Here is a 20,023-nt window from a genome sequence, read left to right on the forward strand (position 1 = left end):
AAACCAACACACACAAAATCCAAGGTGCTGACTGATAAGGAACTTTGAAGTAATCTATGGAACTGCTGATGAAATGGCACAGGAAAAGGAAAACACACACAACAGACCCAAGGCAAAGTTCTGGCATCTTAGTGCGTCCTTTTTATTTATTAATTCCTCCAAATGTATTATTGTGCCACTGCTTTCTAGGAAATGCCTTCAAGGCAGAAATCTTTTAAAAAGCAAAAACAAACACTTAAAATTACAAATGTCTTCTACCCATTAAAAAATCACTGACGACTGTAATTTATTTTGAGCTTCTATTAGAAAAGCTCAAATACATAAATCAAGGTAGAAAAATTTAAACAAAAGGCTATATTTATTAAATTGTTTTTTTGTTTGTTTTTTAAAGATTTTATTTATTTGACACAAAGAGAGAGACAGCTAGAGAGGGAACACAAGCAGGGGGAGTGGGAGAGGGAGAAGCAGGCTCCCGACTGAGCAGGGAGCCCTATGCGGGGCTCGATCACAGGACCCTGGGATCATGACCTGAGCCGAAGGCAGATGCCCAACGACTGAGCCACCCAGGTGCCCCTAAATTGTTTTTTAAGTCACTGGGTAGCTTGGGGGGAAATAACCATTGATCTCCCAAGTTATTCCTCAAATGCATTATTTCTAGTTTGCTTTATGTCTATCTTTTCTGGACGTGTGCCTTTCTAGGAACACAGGAACTCCTAACTGCTGAAAGCAAGCAGTCTTACAGTGAACCAGCAGGTTTTTCTTTCAACTGTGTATCATTTCCCCCCAAATACAGGGTGATAATTGATAAAAGGTAATGTGTAGGGATGCCTGGGTGGCTCAGTCGTTAAGCGTCTGCCTTTGGCTCAGGTCATGATCCCAGGGTCCTGGGATGGAGCCCCACATCGGGCTCCCTGCTGAGCAGGGAGTCTGCTTCTCCCTCTCCCTGCTGCTTCCCCTGATTGTACACTGTCTCTGTCAAAAATAAATAAAATCTTTAAAAAAAAAAAAAAAGGGTCATGTGTAGTGTCTAAGGAATCACACCAAACAATTAAACACTGGAAAGGGTTAAAAAAAAAAAAAGTGAAAGGGTACGGGGGGTGGAGGGGAGAGCCTCAGACACAAACACAGATATTACAGTCATTCCATGGTCTAAACATTTGGCATATGAGTTGCTCTTTTTTTTCTTTTTAAGATTTATTTATTTGAGAGAGAGAGAGCATGCACAAGAACTCAAGAGCAGGGTTGGGGGCAGACAGGGAGGGAGAGAATCCCAAGCAGACTCCTAGCTGAGCACAGAGCCCCATGGAGCTCAATCCTAGGACCCTGAGGCCACAACCTGAACCGAAACCAAGTGTCAGACGCTTAACTGACTGAGCCACTCAGGTGCCCCACTCTTTTCAATACAATAAGGCTCAAACTACAAAGAAATTAAACTAACCTGAGTTGGATTCGATAACTCAATAGTATACAAAAAACCCAGGACAAAAGTTTTCTGCTCTTCTTCCTTAATCCTTATTTCATAAAGCAGAACCCAGAGCCTAAGTCCTGGAACAGTCTCTCTTAAATCACCCCCTCTTCTGGGGGTCTTAACCTATTATATTCTTCATGGGTAGGGAATATGGGCTAGACCAAACATTTAATAAACTTACTGCCTATTATGTACTAAGAATTATGCAAAGTATTGGGGGGGATCAAAGGAAAAAACATCAGGGAAGAATGAAAGATACTAAGAAATGATAAACTACAAAATACAGACCTAAAATGAAATTCAGTTCTAAGAAATGATAAACTAGGGCACCTGGGTGGCTCAGTTGTTAAGTGTCTGCCTTTGGCTCAGGTCATGATCCCAGGGTCCTGGGATTGAGTCCCACATCGGGCTCCCTGCTCCACAGGAAGCCTGCTTCTCCCTCTCCCACTCCCCCTGCTTGTGTTCCTGCTCTCACTATCTCTCTGTCAAATAAATAAATAAAATCTTAAAAAAAAAAAAAAGAAATGATAAACTTAGGGGCGCCTGGGTGGCTCAGTCGTTAAGCGCCTGCCTTCAGCTCAGGTCATGATCCCAGGGTCCTGGGATTGAGCCCCGCATCGGGCTCCCTGTTCCACGGGAAGCCTGCTTCTCCCTTTCCCACTCCCCCTGCTTGTGTTCCCTCTCTCCCGGTCTCTCTCTGTCAAATAAATAAATAAAATTAAAAAGAAAAAAAAAAAAAGAAATGATAAACTACAAAGTACAGGACCTACAATGAAATTCAGTTTTAAAACGTACATAACCCACCCACCCCAACTGATTCAGAATTTCCAGGGCAGAAGCCTGGGAATTTTTAACAAGTGCTTCCAGGAATGAACATACTGCGGGACAGAAAAGCTCAGATGCGTCTGAAAATCACTTCCACTGTAACGGACTGTGATCTTACAAATGCTAACGTTTGCTTCATGAATGACAGGTAATCCAGGAGGGAAAAAACCCAACAAAGTGCTTGATATGAAACAGCTTTACCTGTAGAGGGAAGTACACATAATTTATAATGGGTAAGGACACACATTTGCACAAAAATATGCAGGCTTGGGAATGACCCCTAGATAAACCCCAGGACAGATTTATGCTAAGGGCAGAACATTTGATGTAAAGACTCTAGTAAAAGGGCTTTCATCATTTTAAGAATATTGGATCGGGCACATGGGTGGCTCAGTTAGTTAAGCATCTGCCTTTGGCTCAGATCATGATCCCGAGGTCCTGGGATCCAGCCCCCGAGCCCTGCCCCCGCACCAGCAGGCTCCCTGCTCAGTGGGGACTCTGCTTCTGCCTCTGCCCCTCTCCCTGCTTGTGCTCTCTCTCAAATAATAAAATCTTTATTTTATTTTTTTTAAGATGGTATTTATTTGCCAGAGAGGGAGAGAGCACAAGCAGAGGGAGCATCAGGCAGAGGGCGAAGCAGGCTCTCCCCTGAGTAGGGAGCCCAATATGGGACTTGATCCCATGGCCCCAGGATAATGACCTGAGCCAAAGGCAGATGCTTAACCAACTGAGCTACCCAAGTGTCCTTCAAATAATAAAATCTTAAAAAAAAAGAAAAAAAGAATAATGGATCTTAAATACCCATAATCCTGCCATCCAGAGATTAAAAAATATATACATATAATTTATATTTATATATAGGATCTTAAATTATAGATTTTATATATAGATAAATATATAGGATCTTAAAAATAAAAACTGGTGAAATCCAAATAAGTCTACAGTTTTATTCGTTACTAGTAATGTACCAATGTTAGTTTTTTGGGTCTGACAAAAGCACCATGGTAATGTAGGATAATATTAGGGAAACCAAAACTAGATAAGGGGTAGAATTCCGGCAGGAACTCTCTGTACTAACATTGCTACTTTTCTGTAAATCTAAAATTATCCAAAAATAAAAGGCGCATTAAAAAATATGTCCATACAGCTGAAGGTAAACAAAACTACCCTTCCTAGATCAAGAAGTTTGCTTAAGGGGCGCCCGGGTGGCTCAGTCAGTTAAGCATCTGCCTTCGGCTCAGGTCATGATCCTGGGGCCATGGGATCAAGTCCCACATTAGGCTCCCTACTCAGGAGAAAGCCTGCTTCTCCCTCTGCTTCAACATTTACCCACCTACCTCAGAAATCTGAGGATGCTATAATTTCATGAGAAAGAAGACTGTGAATAAGTTTACTATAAAGGATAGAATAAAAGCTCCTGACAAAAATGTTACACAGAGATTCAGAAGAAATTTCCAAAAAGGTTTTCAAATCCGTAGTAAAGCATAATGTATAAAAATATAGCACTTATGAAATTTTAAAATGAAAGAAAGCCACAAGAAACACGTTGTCTGCAGATCTTCAGGAAAAAATAAATGTGCACACACAACACTCCAAAGAGGAGACAGTAGATTTATACACATATTCAAAGCCAGACAATAACATTTTCTATGTTGTGTATTAACATGGAAAGTCTAGTCTGTTTTTAGACTGAAGATGCTGAAAGCACCCCAAAGAAGAGAACTGTGCTGGGGACGAGACTTTGGGCTTCATTATCTGGGAGATGACTAAATGAAGGTACGGTTACAAAGAATGCATTTAAGGAAATACATTTTGAACCACTGCCATAGCAACAGAGTCCCCAGCTTCTCATGCATGAGCTACTGTTTCTCCCTGAACACAAAAATACTGCAAGGCACATTCTGGGACCAGGGCCACATTATTCTGGAGAATTAAGACTTGAATTCCTAGAAAGACGAAAAGGCAGGCCCTAAGGCCCCCAGCAGGGCTGTGGAAGGGAGCAACGAAGAAGGAACCTTCACACTAAGTTAGCTGGGTAGGTATCATGGAGACAGCAGTGAAGAACACTTTGGGAGGGCTCACCACACCTGCCTGTCCCTAAGCAGCAGCTCCCCTGTGGAATCCGTGCCTGTGCACAGCCTCTCACCCATGTGTCTGCTGATCTGCCCCTGTTTACAACCTGCCTGATGTGCTGTTTCCACAAGGGTCTGTCCAATTAAAGACTCAAACTTCTAGATCACTTTCCTTCATTTATGCCACGTTATTCCTCAGCTCAGTGCTTACTTTTTTTTTTTTTTAATTTTATTTATTTATTTGACTGAGAGACACAGCGAGAGAGGGAACACAAGCAGGGGGAGTGGGAGAGGGAGAAGCAGGCTTCCCGCCGAGCAGGGAGCCCAATGTGGGGCTCGATCCCAGGACCCTGGGATCATGACCTGAGCCAAAGGCAGGTGCTTAATGACAGAGCCACCCAGGTGCCCCCAGTGCTCACTTCTGATCAATTCCAAGCTGCCTGGTTACTCCAAATGCCTTCTCTCAGAGGTCCATCTGGTCTTGTTGATAACCACAATGCTGTTATAAAGCGCCTGCCTCTCCCGCATAACTGGACTTTTTGTGGATCATGGTGCAATTCCTGACACCTAGGACAGCTCTCTCTCAAAACCAGAACACACATTAAATAGGGCTTTCGGGGAGCCTGGGTGGCTCAGTCGTTGAGTGTCTGCCTTCGGCTCAGGTCATGGTCCCAGGGTCCTGGGATCGAGCCCCGCATTGGGCTCCCCGCTCAGCCGGAAGCCTGCTTCTCCCTCTCCCACTCCCCCTGCTTGTGTTCCCTCTCTCGCTGTCTCTCTCTCTGTCAAATAAATAAATAAAATCTTAAAAAAAAAAAAAAAATAGGGCTTTCGGACCTGACACCACTGTTAAAAGACTAAGTCTGAGTGTTGTTTTTTTCTAAGCTTTCTAGAATGAAGGGTTGTCTATTTCCAGTCTCCCCCATCACACTCACTTTCCTATGGGCTCCCCATAGCATCTCCTCATTGTGGGTACTCAGTCAGACGATGACATTTCGTGACTGTCTTGGTTACTCTATAAGGTAAATTAGGTGTGAGCAGGGACCAGAGGCAAGGCTCTAAATAAAATTACCCATAGAGTGACTCAGCAAACCTATGCTGAGCAAAGAACATAAAATGTTGGAGTTAGGCCCACACTTTTTTTTTTTTTTTTAAGATTTTATTTATTTATTTGAGAGAGCGAGAGCGAGACAGCGTGAGCATGAGCAGGGGGAGGAGCAGAAGGAGAGGGACAAGCGGACTCTGCGCTGAGCACGGAGCCAGCTGTGGGGCTTGATCCCAGGACCCTGAGCCGAAATCAAGAGTCAGATGCTTAACTGACTGAGCCCCCCAGGCCCACTCCTTTTAGAAAGATAAAGGCTTAGGGAGGAGAAGAATTCTGCTTAACATACCAGAGCTTGGCCAATATGACAAACCTCTTTCTGATGTGTTTTGTTCCGGATTGAGCAGCTCCTCGGGGGCACAAGAGTCTGCTAGGAGGGGAGGGGAGCTGTGAGAAGGCTGGCTCCCATGCTGCTCTAACACAGCTTCCAGTTCGGCCATTTCCTGCTGGAGCTTTATCAGGTTATCTTGCATGGTATCCCTCTGCTGTAAACACAAGAAATGACACCAGGAAAGTCACACTCTTTTAGCAACTTGCCAGAGAGCAAGAATATGTCACACCAATTAATTTTAGCACGGGAACCAAAACCACCTCATATGGAATTATGAGTTCTGGCTGAACACCTTTTAATCCAACCATATTCCTGCAATTAATGCCCATGAAATTATTTCAGAATAATGTTAGGGTGGGGAAAAAAAAAAAAAAACTCTTCAAACTCTCCCAAATAGACTTGGCTTTATTGTGATGTCCTTTCAAAGCTGGTTATTTTCTTTTCAAGCTAGGGAGCAAAAAAAAAAAAAACTACAATGAAGGTACTCAAACACGATATTTAAAATTAGCATGATTCTGTTAACATTTTACACAGGCTGTGTTTCACAGATTTGGGACAGTGGGACTCATAAGAGATTTGGATTAGTCCATATAATAACGTCTGATTTCTGGCTGCTGAGGACTCTTCTTCTGGGATTCTTTGACCATTTAGTTTCTAAAAGAGAGAGAGCAAAGAGCTAATCCACTGATTTATCTATTTGTTCAACAACTATTCGCTGACCATCTATTATATGCGAGGCACGTTCTAGTTCTGGGGATTATAGCCCTCATGGTGTTGCCGTTCTGCATCCGGAGAGGGTACCTAGAGATCACCTGCTGGAGGGAAGGATCTAGCAGAAAGAGCCCTGGGAAATCCTGTAAGGACAGTTATTGTTTTCAATTCAAGATAATGGGCTCTTCTTGCTTATGGGGCTTCTAATGTTTATTTCTCCATTTAAGGAAGAAATCTGCTAAGCCTTAGGTTTTTGGTAAGTAAAGAGCTTTCCAAAACATACATTTCTTCATCACTGTTAAAAGGAACATCAACGGTTGCCGGCGAACCCCAGGGAAACAGACTGTTTCACCCTCCGTTGCTTCTGATCCTTGCAAACGACTTTGCCCTCTACTAAAAACAAGCCATCTACTTTCTCCCACAACACTGAGTTCACAGTTTTCAGGTTTTCATGACCAGAAAACGTATTCCCAGCGTCACAAAGGCTTCTGCTGCTGCCCTGAGACCGCCCTGTGGCCAGCGTCTGCGGCAGCGCCATCGCCACCACGTGGTGCTTGTGGGTAGTTCTGTTGCTGATCACAGCCTGGCCCTGGAGCCGCCTCAGTAAATCTGGAAGGAAACCGAGTGCACAGCTATCTGATAAGCTTCTGAAGCCCTATTAGTCACTTCTGGCATGACCATCACATCTGAACCTCTCTGTGGCCATTAAATAGGTTAGAAAATCAGGAAAAATAGTAACAGGAGAACTGTAATTAGAGAACTTTCCTTTGGGTTTTCCCAAAGGAATTACTTTATAACCTAAATTCCCTTGCAGGTAATTGCCCAGATACATTTGGGAGACCAAAACCAAATTGCTTACTGAGGCTTTTTTTTTTTCTAATTCTTAAGTGTTTCTGGAATTGGCCCTATTCTTCTTTTCTATTCCCAACATGCTACTCTGATCTCTTTTAATACAGCTGCATTACTGTGGAAGTTCTTTAAAAGCCATGTTTATCATGTCTCTTTCTTCCATAAGGACCTTAGTGGTATACCACTGCTCAGGTAAGTTAATACTTTCTGAACACCATATAATTATTACTCATACTGCCCTCAGGATGAAGTCCAAATTCCTAAGCACAGCATTCAAAAGGCCTTTCACACCCTGATCTTTTATTTCTTCCCTAAACTACCCATGTGCCCTGTTTTCCAGTCACAGGAAAACTGTGCTTTCTGGACATTTCATGCCTCGGTGTCTTTGCCTCGATTGCTGCCTCCCTTCTCTTTCTACCTGGAAAAACTCTTCTCCTCTTGCGAGGTCCAGCTCAAATGGCTCCTTTGGAAGTCCCCACCATCTACATCTACTATCAGGAACGATCCCCCACTACCTCAGTCATACTGCTAATGCATTAGTATATCGAAGTGGAATACTGGACCCTTCCTGATGGGAGGAATCGTTCCTTAATCATTTTTGTGTTCCCGATGCCTAACAGGTAGTAAGTACTCAGTCAATGTTTAATGCAGAAATGAATGAATGAATGAATGAATGAATACAGTTAATCAGTCTTTGATTAAAAACAGATACTAATGGTACCAAATTAGGGTTTCTCTATCTCCTATATACTTCTCCTTAATTCAGTTTTTAAACAGATAGAGGGAAAAGATCCTGCTTCAATCATTTTGCCTGTCTGTGCTACTGTAGATTTAAGTTAGCCAGGAAATCTGACCTTAAGTCTGTTTTGGGGTAAATGCTTGATAAAAACACTTTGCAAAATGAATCTTGAAGAAATAGACATATCTCTGGGAATAAGATCGGGAATATGAAAAACAAGGAGGTTGGACAGAATCAGAAATTGAGACCTACAACCTTAAAACACAAGGGACAAAAAGGTGAAAGGCACTGGTGAAAGGTCAACAGAGCCCCAAATCCACACCCACAAAGGATCATAGGAGTTGCAGAGAAAAGGTCTGCTTAGTCTTTTTGTTCATTAGTCACCATGGCAATCCCGTAGACGGGGAGAACACTGGTGACAACTCAGTACGGAACAGGTTTCTTCCTGACTTCCTGACCAGGTTTAAATCCTAGAGGGATCTGCTCTGTACAGAAAACAGGCAAAGACAAGCCCTTTCTTTCTGTAGTCCTCACAGCAATGCCAAGAATTAGAAGATTTTAAAACCGGATACCACCTGTGTTGGCAAAGATACAGGGAAATGGGAATCATCAAGTACCACAGGGGCTGGAAGAATACACATTTGTTCAGTCCTTCTGAAGAACAATGTAACAATATGTATCAAAGACCAAACATTCCAGTCCTAGGAATTTATACTAAAGAAATCATTGGGAACATGGGCAAATATTTAGCTATCAAGATACTATTACAGGAGCGCCTGACTGGCTCAGTCAGTAGAGCACGCAACTCTTGATCTTGGGGTCGTGAGTTTAAGCCCCATGTTGGGTGTAGAGTTTACTTAAAAAATAAAAAATAAAAGATATTACCATAGTGCTGTACATAATAGCAAACTGTGCCTCTTACCCTGCAACCCTCATATTCAGCAACAGGTCGAATAAATCATGGCTTACCCAAAAGACAGAATACTCTATGTAATTAAAAATGAATCACTGAAGAAAACTTAATGACAGAAAAAACAACATTACAATGTAAGTACATGGAGTAGGATATAAATATTTTTTAAAGGTAAGGTGTACACATCCTCTTGTGCACATACAGAAAGAAGAATGAAGAATATGTATCAATAAGTTAATAATAATAATTACTGGGTAACCCACAGAATTTAGTATTTTAAATAACTAATGTACGCACATGGTATAAAACTCAAGGCACAAAAGGATATTCGGGGAAAAGTAGGGCTTCCTCCTCCTCCTCCCAGTCTTCTACTTCCCCGCTCCGAAGGCAACTACTATTACCTGTTCTGTGAAGATGATGGTGTTATCTTTAAACGCTGTGATAGAGTGCTTTTTCGAGACTGTTCTTTCTGTCATACTGGAACATTCATGTTATCAAATGCCGCAGATATGACAAGGCTCTTATCCCATTCATAAGTAACCCCAATATTGGTCTTGACCATGAGATACAGGAAGTAAAATTGTGTACTTTCTTTTTTAAAGAAAAAAGAGGACTTACAGGCACCAAAGAACAAACAACTACCAGATTAGAAGAGAAAGAACAAAAAGAAATCTCCACGAAACAACGAAAGGCTAGATCGTCTCTAACAGAAAGAGAATTCTGTAGGTTCCAATTTGGTCCCGAGAATAAACACACCCCTCTCTTTCATACAGTAGTGCTTTCATAGATATTTTTTCTATAGGGAGAATTCGTTTTGAAGGTTTAGCTTATTCATTAAATTCAGGATTGAGTGTTCTCAGCCAGCTAGTATATATGTGTGTGTGTACGAAACAAAAGGCAGCATGAGTTCCGTTCAGATGCTTACAATCTACTTTGAGGAGACAAGGTACCATGAATTCTAAAAGATGATACAAGCAAATGTCAGAATGTGGGATGCACGCTACCAAACGCTGAGGACACAACACACACACACCCACACAAGCTTTTTACCTGAGTGGTTAAAATATCACTCTGAGAGGACAACCCTGAATAGTCTTCAGAGAGGCTTGTTTCACTCTTGTACCCAGATGCCACTTCACCTTAAATGATGACAAAAATAGGCTCAGATGTAAAAACAGACAGCACATACTGCAACTTGCTGTACCCATGTCTTCCCATTGGCAGGACAAACTTCACTTTCGGGTTATGCAAAATGATTATTACACTCCTTGTTTTGGGACACCTGGATTTCCTCTTGGAAATCATAACAACGAAAACCAGAAACAAGTCCACCAACAATTAGATCTCACACAAAGAAGATGTGCTAGTTGGGTAAAGGACTTCTAAGGAAAGGCACCTTAGGAGGAACATGTGTAAAGTTTAAGAAGCAGTGACTTTAGTTGCACTTGGAAACTTGTAAAACGTGCTCCCCCACAAGGCATCAACAGTTAGCTCATTTCTAGAATACGGACGGGGGCAAACACAAAAACCTGGTTCCAATACCTAAGTCTGAATCCACACTCTGCTCTTCTTCGTGATTATCTTCTTCGAGGCCAAGTTCCCTTTCATCATCATCTGAAACCAATTCCTTGTCACTCAGAACGTCCAGGTTTTCAGACTGATGCCTCACTTGTTTGGAAGGAGGATCAAACATCAAGAAAGGATCCTGGGTATTTGTATTAACAGTCAAGTCTTCCAATGCACTGGACTGTGAAGAAAATAAGCTACCAGAACACCTCGCTTCCTCACTAAGGTGATGTTCCTGGGATGCCTTTGCTGATGGCACTTGGTTACTGAGGTCACTTAAACTACTCTTCAGTGAGTCTAGGTTCTCCTCTGTTTTCTTAGACAGACCCTCTGTGGCAACAGCATTGTGACTGGTAGACTGAGAAGGTGTGTTGGTTACTTTACCAAATAGTAAGTGTTGGAAGCAGGGAAGCTCTTCCTCCTCACTAGATGTGTTCTCTTCTGAGGACTCTAATTTCCTGGCCCCTCTTTGGTGACCCTGGGCCAAATGTGTATCATCTAAAGGGCTAGGGCTCCTTCTGAATTCTCCTTTCTGGACACTTTTGCTAAAGACAGCAGATCTTTCCTTAATGTCACTTTCAGCAAAGCTGATTTTTCCCTTTACTTTGTCACCATTTAATAGATCATCGGGTGTCTCCGAACAAACCTGAGAAGCACAACTACTTCCCATAGGTTGTTCGGGGTTATCTAAAATTAGACATGGAGAGAAATCTGCATTAACAGACAGAACTACGCCTTCATTTTCTCCTTGCCTTTTCATTTCCGGATGTTTACAGTTATTTACAGGAAGGCTTTGCTTATAGACTTCAGGTTGCATAAGACCTAATCTGAGCATAGCATTTAATTTAGGTCCTCGGTTTCCACCTAGCTCTGCCTGAATGTTTTCACCACTGGAACCTACTTCATTAATACTAGAGCCTACTTCATTAGTACTGGAACCTACTTCATTAACACTGCTTGAGCTGACTTCTTTAAAGGTGCTTTCTCTGATGTTATTTTGGCTAATTGTGCTCACTGTACTTTGAATGACGCTCTCATTTCCCATTGCTCTTTCAGGTGACATTGAATGTTGCTCAAACCTTTCCTCTGACGGGTTTTTCTTACATAGAGTTTTAACAGATGATCTGATGGGAGAAAGTGGTGGTATATGATAAGGGTTTTGGGAAATTCCATGGTTATTTGCAATAAGGAGTTCAGTTTCCTTGCCTCTGAACTGAGATGACTGACAAAGCCTAGCACCTCCTTTTATGCTACATTTGGCATCATTGCCTGGCTTCTTAGCTTTCTGACCAACTGCAGAAAAGCCTGCAGTTGCATGAACTGCCTGCACATACTTGATTTCAGACTCTTTCTTTCCCTGATTTTCTTCTCTCTGTCCACATTCAAGAGTGACTTTTGGACTTTGTTTCCTTAAGGCCCCAGAGTGGGCACAGACCGTTGCACAGTCCTTGTCTGGATCTCCTGGATTTGAAAACAGAGCAAATGACTGACGCTTTGAAACCCTGAACATATTGAGTACATACTGTACATCAAGTTCACTCTCTTCCATTTCTATGCTTGTCTCCTGAGTGTGGTTATCTTCGCATGTCAATGGATCTGCAAAACCCTCTGTGTCATTTCTAGCATCTTTAGAACAACCGTGGATAGGTTCCTTGGGGTTTTCAATTGCTGCGCACAGACTCGCACGTTGATTTGGTGCTGTTTTTGCCTTCCTTATTAGGGTGTCAGCTCCCAGTAACGAGATACTGTCCTGAGTGCTGTCATCAGTGTCAGGTACCAATGAAATATTGGTACTCTCTACAGATCTTTCAGTTTGCAAACCTCGTCCTCCACTCAATAGCAGCTCTTTGGGATCTCTGGTACTATCAGACACTTGAATCGTTCCTCGGCTCTCTTCTATTTCTTCTCTTCGAAGGCTAGGATTGACAAACTCTTGAGGTTTATTAGAACTTGAACAGTTAGGGAAAAACCCAGGTACGTTTGTTAAATTTAGCTCTGGAAAAGCATGACTGGCAAGTCTCTTATTTATCTGTTCACCTGGCTTACTACCCTTCTTGGCTCCAGTTGCAGGTTCTTTATCTTCCATGAGCTGAAGCGTTTTGCTGTGTCGGACTGGCATTTGGTCCAGATGTTGTTTCTTCATCTCTTCACTGCTAGAACAACTATCGATCTGTAGTTCGCTATGATCAGGTGGGCTTGGATTTCTATTGACTACGAATTCAAGCACACAAGCGTGCCTGGTGGAGGACTTCCTCCTCAGCCTGTTCTTCTTAGGGGCTTTCAAACTGGAGCTATTTAATTCCAGTTCCATAGTGCTTATACTGCTGCTTATCGGTTCAGCTTTGCTTCTAAAAGCAGATTCTTTTTCCAATGATTCTGTTGGGTTAGCATTTTTCTCATTCTGAACATAATCACCTTTTGTTTCATTCTCAGGACCATTATTTATAATATTCATCACATGACCATTTCGCTCGATTTGGTCAGTTCCCTCAACTAGCTCTTCAGGAGTCTTTGGAACAATGGCCAAATCTACTTTCTTGATAAAATCCTCAGGATGAAGGCCTGATGTAGTTCTCCTTTTACGCTTTACTTTATTCGTGAGGGGATGGGCTCGTGTTGTCTGAGGTTCTATAGCACATGCTCCTATAATTGGATCTTCATTCGTGTGGCTCACGTTAGGGAGGCTTGCCTTCCTCCGGTAGGTTTTCCCAAATATTTTATCTTCGATATTACTCTCTACTGACTTGGTGTGGACTCTTTCACTTTCACATATCAAAGCATCCTGAGGATCACTGGCCATTAAGTCTATTTTCTCAGAAGAACCAGAATATCCGTCCACTTCATTTGGAACTTCTATTGCACCAGCTACTTCACTATTCAATTCAGATCCCCCGTCATGTGAGTCATCGGGAGTTAACATTTCATCACTTCTGGAAAACCACTCATTAACTTTCTGTATGCTACTATTCAGTGTTATCCAAGGAACATCTTGGGAATCTCTAGGACTGTCAGAGCATGGAGGTTTCTGTTTCTTCAGTTCTTTTCTCCCACACAGGGGATCAGCATTCAGAAGTACCTTTTTCTCTGTGCTGGGAGTCTGCCTATCATTACATGTTTCCTTACTTTCAGCCCATCTGCTCTGTTGGCTCCTTCCTAAGCCAGGCTGTTTGTTTTTATTACAGAATTCAGCCTTCTCTACATTCATTCTGTCTTTAGTGAGTAATAAACTGCTGTTCCCATGCCATAATGAGCTGGCATGAGTATTTGTGCCACATGGCTCCACATGCAAGTTTGAAACAGAAATACCCTGATACTTTTCTGGATGCTTCTCAGTTGCATGCTTCTCAGTGGTGGTCAAATCTTTATTACCGGATTGATGATGTTCAATATTTGTTATGTCCTCAGAAATTTCACAAGCAGCTGAAAGTATACAAAAACAACAAGGTGCTTAAAAATTGCATTACCATGAAAAAATATGTACACTTAATATGTACACTTAATACAACTTGGAAATAAAGCACCTGGCTATTTTTAGAGAAACTAACCTCACAAACCACCAAGTATACTGAAGATGTAGCTCATGCACTTTCAGAGAATTCCTATTTATCTAGATTCTCATTATTTCCACTCATGATACTTAAAACTTTAACTTCAGAATTCTCCCTGTTCATAAACCACACCTCCTATTTCCCTAACCTCTGACAGTGAACTAAAAGCAGACTGGGTATCAGATATACAGTGCTCTGTTCTATCTTCCGACTCATACTCCCTATATTTAAATACCAGTGTACAGGAAGGGAAAAATGAAGGGGGGGAAATCGGAGGGGGAGATGAACCATGAGAGACTATGGACTCTGAGAAACAAACTGAGGATTCTAGAGGGGAGGGAGGTGGGGGGATGGGTTAGCCTGGTGATGGGTATTAAAGAGGGTACGTACTGCATGGAGCACTGGGTGTTACACACAATGAATCATGGAACACTACATCAAAAACTAATGATGTAGGGCGCCTGGGTGGCTCAGTTGGTTAAGCGACTGCCTTCAGCTCAGGTCATGATCCTGGAGTCCCGGGATCGAGTCCCGCATCGGGCTCCCTGCTCAGCAGGGAGTCTGCTTCTCCCTCTGACCCTCCTCCCTCTCATGCTCTCTGTCTCTCATTCTCTCCCTCGCAAATAAATAAAATCTTAAAAAAAAAAAAACAAAAAACTAATGATGTAATGTATGGTGATTAACATAACATAATAATTAAAAAAAATAAAAATAAAAGAATGCTAAAAAAAAAAAAAAAGATGAAACACAAACCCGTCAATTAAAAGGCAACAACCAGTTACATAGGGTACTATTATAATCACATCAGCCTCGTGCCATTGAAACAGATCAGCCTGTACCATGACATTTGAGAAAGAAGGACATTCGAACTCTGCAAAGAGATGTTGTGAATTATAAATGTCCCAAATGGTCTTCAGAATAATCTGATTACAGTACAGGATCTACCCATTCTCTCTTCAATGCCCGTTAAGTTGGGAAGACTTATCATTACCCTTTTTTGCAGAATTCAAACTGGCTTCAGCCCTGGCTCCTTGAGGGGTGATTTGTAACAACTCGTCACCTTCCACACTACAGAGAAAAGACAGAAGCCTTAATGAGAAACACTAGTTATATGCTCAAAGAGCTGTCAAATAAGCAAGATCAAGTATTTTAGCTCCTCTAGGTATGGTTGCAGTAAGCTGATCAATTTGATTCACTTTTTGAAGTTTGCACTCTGCTTTAGAAACTTCCAGTCAAAATGAAATGGTCAAAGACTGAGGAAAAACAGTCACAAAAATCAGAGTAGTCGCATAGATACATTGCTTTATGGACGGGCAAAAGAGAACTAAAATTTAAATGGTAGCCAAACAATACCCAAAGATAGTAAAGGAAAAAAAAAAAAAACCAACATAATTTAAAAGTATATCTTAATGAGAAAGCAAGAGCAAAGATACTTAAACAAAGGGCGCGCTGGGATAGAGCAGACATTCTAATAAAACACAACGCTGCCTCTGTGCTTCTCTTCCAGCTAAAAAACATTTTCTCCCAATGAGAGATTAGGAAAAAGTCATTTGCAAACAAGATCTGACTGGCAATGGTACCACCATAGTTCAGACAAGCCATCACAGATCTTAGGGTTAAGCAATAATTCCTAAGGAAAGCAATTTGACAGGTAACCCAGTTGGGGGGTGGTGGCTTGTAGATTATTGTATAATTCATATAGACAAAGCTTGAGAGATAGATGGAATTAAGGAACAAAAAAAGAATTGAAAATGAAGCCCTTTAATATTTTCATGAGCCAAAATGCTACTGTGCGTGAGGAACTAAGTCAGACACAACTGTCTGCTGGAAGCAAGTCTGAGCAGGATTCTGTTATTTTATACTCTTCTGGACTCCACTAAGAGGTTTTCTCACCTATAAAAAGTAAACTACCTTTAAGGTCTGTTCCAATGCCATGATTCTAACCTAAAAACCAATCCTTAATATTAATTAACTAAATACAAAAATGCCAACTACACAGACACAGGCTCTCTTTAACTCACCTGCAATAAGTTGCCTTATTAACTGTATCTTCAGAAGAATCAGATCCTAAAAAAATTCCCCAGATAACAAATCAATAAAAGGATTTTTATTGAAAGAGTTAATAAATGTACTCGTTGCACAACAGATATTCATTCAAGAAATATTACTGCACACTCACTATATATAAAATCTTCAGACATAATGAAACATATGGCAAGTCACACAGAAGTCCCAAGTCTGAATCACAGCTCTGCCACTTGCCAGCTTTGTTTTCTTGGCAAAATGTCTCAACCTCCGTGTGCCTTTTTTTGCTCATGTGTAAAGTAAGTATAATAACATTAACAACCTCATGGGTTTGCCAAGGATCTTAAATGAGTTTTGCAAGTAAGGCCCACTAGTGCCTGGACCGTGGTAAGTGCTCCTAAATATTCGCTATTATAGTTATTTTGATTATTTTTATGACACAACACCTGTTGTCTTGGGACTTATGATCTTTAAGAGGGGAAAAGACATACAGGTAATTTCAAAAGAATCTGGTAAGTGCTATGGTAGACATATGGTGGTGCTTGGGAACCCAAAGAGGGTCACTCTTTCCAATTATAAATACATTCTAAAAGATAAGACAATTAGAGAGACCTGTTTGAATGGAGCTCTGCTCTTCTTAAAAGTCTTCCTAGTCTAGTACAATGTATCCTGGATCCCTCCAAATGCTCTAGCCATCCCATCATGTTATTTCTTATCCCTACTCTCCATCTTCCCAAAGCGTGTTTACACATGCTATAATCAAGACAGCCTTCCTTTGTTCTCTTTATAAAATAAGGGTCTTATTTTATAAAAAGGTGAGCACTACATCTTTTACACTATCTGTAACACACCATAAGGCTAGAAAAATAAAATTATTTTATTTCCACTTCCCAAAGTTCCCTGTCATTGTATAAATTATGAGGCTTTTGGTATAACTGTAAGACAATAATACAGCAACTATTATTCTAAACTTACAAAATCTGTGTCTCTTACCCAATTCAATGTAGACAGACTTATTCTGAGGCTGTATCTGCTGCTTTGTCCTCAGAGATCTCACAAGTCCAAGGTCAGAGAGTTGAACACTAAGATTGGTTTCCTGCTAAGCAGTACAGTAAAGAATGATCAACTAATTATTGGCCGGTTCTGTGTTTCTTTTCTTGAAGAGAAACTCCAGGCCATGGACAAAACAGACCATCATAATTAGCTAAAATTTGACACCTGGAAAAAACACTTGGCAAACTACAAATCAAAATGTATGAGTTATATGTGGTTTGAATATTTTTTCCTCTCTCTGTTGTTTTAAGCTTTTCTAAACTGAATATGTATTATCTATGTAATTTTTTGAAGAAAAGCGTATTTTGAAGCTAATACTTTGTGTTATACTATAGAAAGGGAATGAAATTCATTTAGTACACATTTCCAATCACATCTGATAACAGGGTTATGAATAAAAACCCAGCAGTCCTAAAAACATTCAGTATAGGAAAGAATATTTAAAAATCCTACATTACTTTGATGAAACTTTCCTTCTTTTTGAGTCCTTCAACATCTACTGAAAAATGAATGCTGGTACGATGAGAACTATTATTTTTAAGATCTGCATTATTCATTCATATGCAAGTAACAACAGAGCAAATCACTGCATTTTCTTTGACAATTACACCTCTTAAGTTGAAGCAATTCTCAAATGGTAAAAACTGACTTTTTTCCCAGGCAACTTTTCAAAGAAAATAAATTAGAAGATACTTCCTCATGCCTGAAGAATTGCCGTGAGATGGTTATTTTAAAAACCAGCAAGCTCAAACCTTAAAGACATCAGTGACCTCATGGCTATTTTAGACAAGCATCAGAATGGATAAAGCACTAAAGCAGGGGATGGACCCAGGTCTCTCTTGCCCACACTAGGTACATGGACCTTCTCTCAGCTCTTCTAACTCTTGACCAACCACTTAATTTACTATCTTACCTTGTTTACTGCCTTTTTTTTAAAAAAGAAGTTTTTATTTTTTTAAAGATTTTATTTATTAGAGAGACAGCGATTGAGCAGGAGGGAGAGGGAAAGATAATCTGAAGCAGACTCTGCATTGAGCACAGAGCCCGATGTGGGGCTTGATCCCATGACCCCCAGATCATGACCTGAGCTGAAACCAAGAGTAGGATGCTTAACCGACTGAGCCACCCAGGTGCCCTATGTTTACTGACTTTTTACATAAAGCCATGAGCATCTAGCACCTTCACTAATTCACAATGCTCAATAAAGAGATGTTACCAAAATAAATGAAAATGGCTTTACCAAGGCAGGGTTTTCAGGTTCACTCTGTCGAAGTCTTTTGGCACGGTTTCGATAGCCCATACTTTGGATAATAGAAACTTCCTCCTTTAGATGCTCAGGAGAGTTATTTTCCTTTTTTGAAAAGTTATAGCTGTTTGCAACTATGAATCACAAAGGGAAATGTTATTGTTGTAGTTAGAAACAATATCGTAACTGTATCAAAGAACCAAACGAAATCCTGTGTATGCTCTCTCTGGTTTGTGAAGACAATGCATTAAAGCTTACCTAACATTTTTTTAATCTACCTTGGAAATTCTACTCCTAAGAAACACACAGACTGTCAAAGTTATTTCTAATCTTTTTTTTCCCCACCTCAATACTAACAAATTTGCCTATTAATACCATATTTCATTGAATCCAAGATATCAATGATGCAAGACGCACCATTATTTTCTACGCCACTTAGAGAGAAAACACACTAAATTAACAATGGCACGCCACAGGTGGTAAATTGCTCCCAATTTTGGAGATGCTAAAATGTGAAAAATGTGCATCTTAGGACCTATAAAATGAGGTGTGAGACCAGCGGGAATGATTTAAAAAATAAATCACAGAGAAAGAGTTAAAATTAGCATAGACCAAAAGGTGCTATTGCCTATTCACAGAATAACTGTGAAAACTTCCTGAGTTTTAGTGGCCAGCCGCTTGAGAGCTGGCCCCCGGGGCTATGCAACACTTACACTGCAATCCTGTGTCAAGCTCAAAAGCATGAATGATTTTCAACAGCTCTTCAACAAGTTGACTAAATCTTGTACTTTCTTGTAGGCTTCTGAAATTAAATTGTTTGAGAAACACTCAGCAAAGGATTATCAACTTTTTAAGGACACTAAAATAAGGAAAGATGTGTAGACAAAAAACAGATGTAGCAACAGTAAAAAAATTCTATTTAGAGAACAGAGCTATGAGTGGCATTAAATCAAAACATCATCAACATCAGAACAAACTGTGTGTCAGGATGGGTTGTTTTCATTTTTTTTTTTTTTTTTGCCATTCAAGCCTACCAAAAGCCTATTATCTAAAATAACAGTACTCTGAATCCATAGTAGATATAAATCCACTGCATAGAGAATTTACCATTCTTAACACCTGAACCCCATCCACCCAACCTCCTAATCTGAGCTCTCAGGGATTTCTGTGAAATGATGATTTTGTTACTTCAAAAGCAGATAGACTGATGTAGGAAAGATGTTAGGGTTCGAAGCCAAGAATTCTTGAGACGTCTTTGGTGCAAAAAGGTGGTTTTATTAAAGCACGGGGACTGGACCCGTGGGCAGGAAGAGCTACAATGGGGTCATGAGGAGTGGCCCATTATATACTTTCAAGTCGGGAGGGAGTTAGGGATAGCGTAAGTCTCTAAGGAATTTTGTAAGCAAGGTTTCCAGGACCTTGAGGGGGCTAGTTATTGTTAGGAAAAGGTCATTTATTCCTGTCTAATAAAACCTTAGTCATAGAATGGTGATTAACATAACATAATAAAATAAAAAATAAAAAAAAAACCTTAGTCATGAGACCCTTCAGATGTATATCGGTGGGTCATATGCTTGG

At 40.7% G+C, this 20,023-nt stretch overlaps 1 protein-coding gene across 6 annotated transcripts in view; it reads right to left on the reverse strand.

Moving 5' to 3' along the window:
• Positions 1-20,023, reverse strand: part of BRCA1 (BRCA1 DNA repair associated) — a 63,490-nt gene that overhangs the window by 23,490 nt on the left and 19,977 nt on the right. For 3 of the 6 annotated variants that reach the window (XM_036095501.2, XM_036095499.2, XM_078065783.1), the window contains exons 5-12: positions 19,159-19,247; positions 18,440-18,579; positions 17,140-17,245; positions 16,143-16,188; positions 15,113-15,189; positions 10,550-13,993; positions 10,058-10,146; positions 5,778-5,949 (exon numbers count right to left, since the gene is read on the reverse strand). In XM_036095501.2, the coding sequence (XP_035951394.2) occupies positions 5,778-5,949; positions 10,058-10,146; positions 10,550-13,993; positions 15,113-15,189; positions 16,143-16,188; positions 17,140-17,245; positions 18,440-18,579; positions 19,159-19,247 (4,163 nt within the window). The remainder of the gene's footprint in view (positions 1-5,777; positions 5,950-10,057; positions 10,147-10,549; positions 13,994-15,112; positions 15,190-16,142; positions 16,189-17,139; positions 17,246-18,439; positions 18,580-19,158; positions 19,248-20,023) is intronic. The other 3 variants (XM_036095502.2, XM_036095500.2, XM_036095510.2) reach the window with 2 other exon arrangements.

The sequence above is a fragment of the Halichoerus grypus genome, chromosome 2 (assembly GCF_964656455.1).
Source record: "Halichoerus grypus chromosome 2, mHalGry1.hap1.1, whole genome shotgun sequence".
In the NCBI taxonomy this organism is placed as follows: Eukaryota; Metazoa; Chordata; class Mammalia; order Carnivora; family Phocidae; genus Halichoerus; species Halichoerus grypus.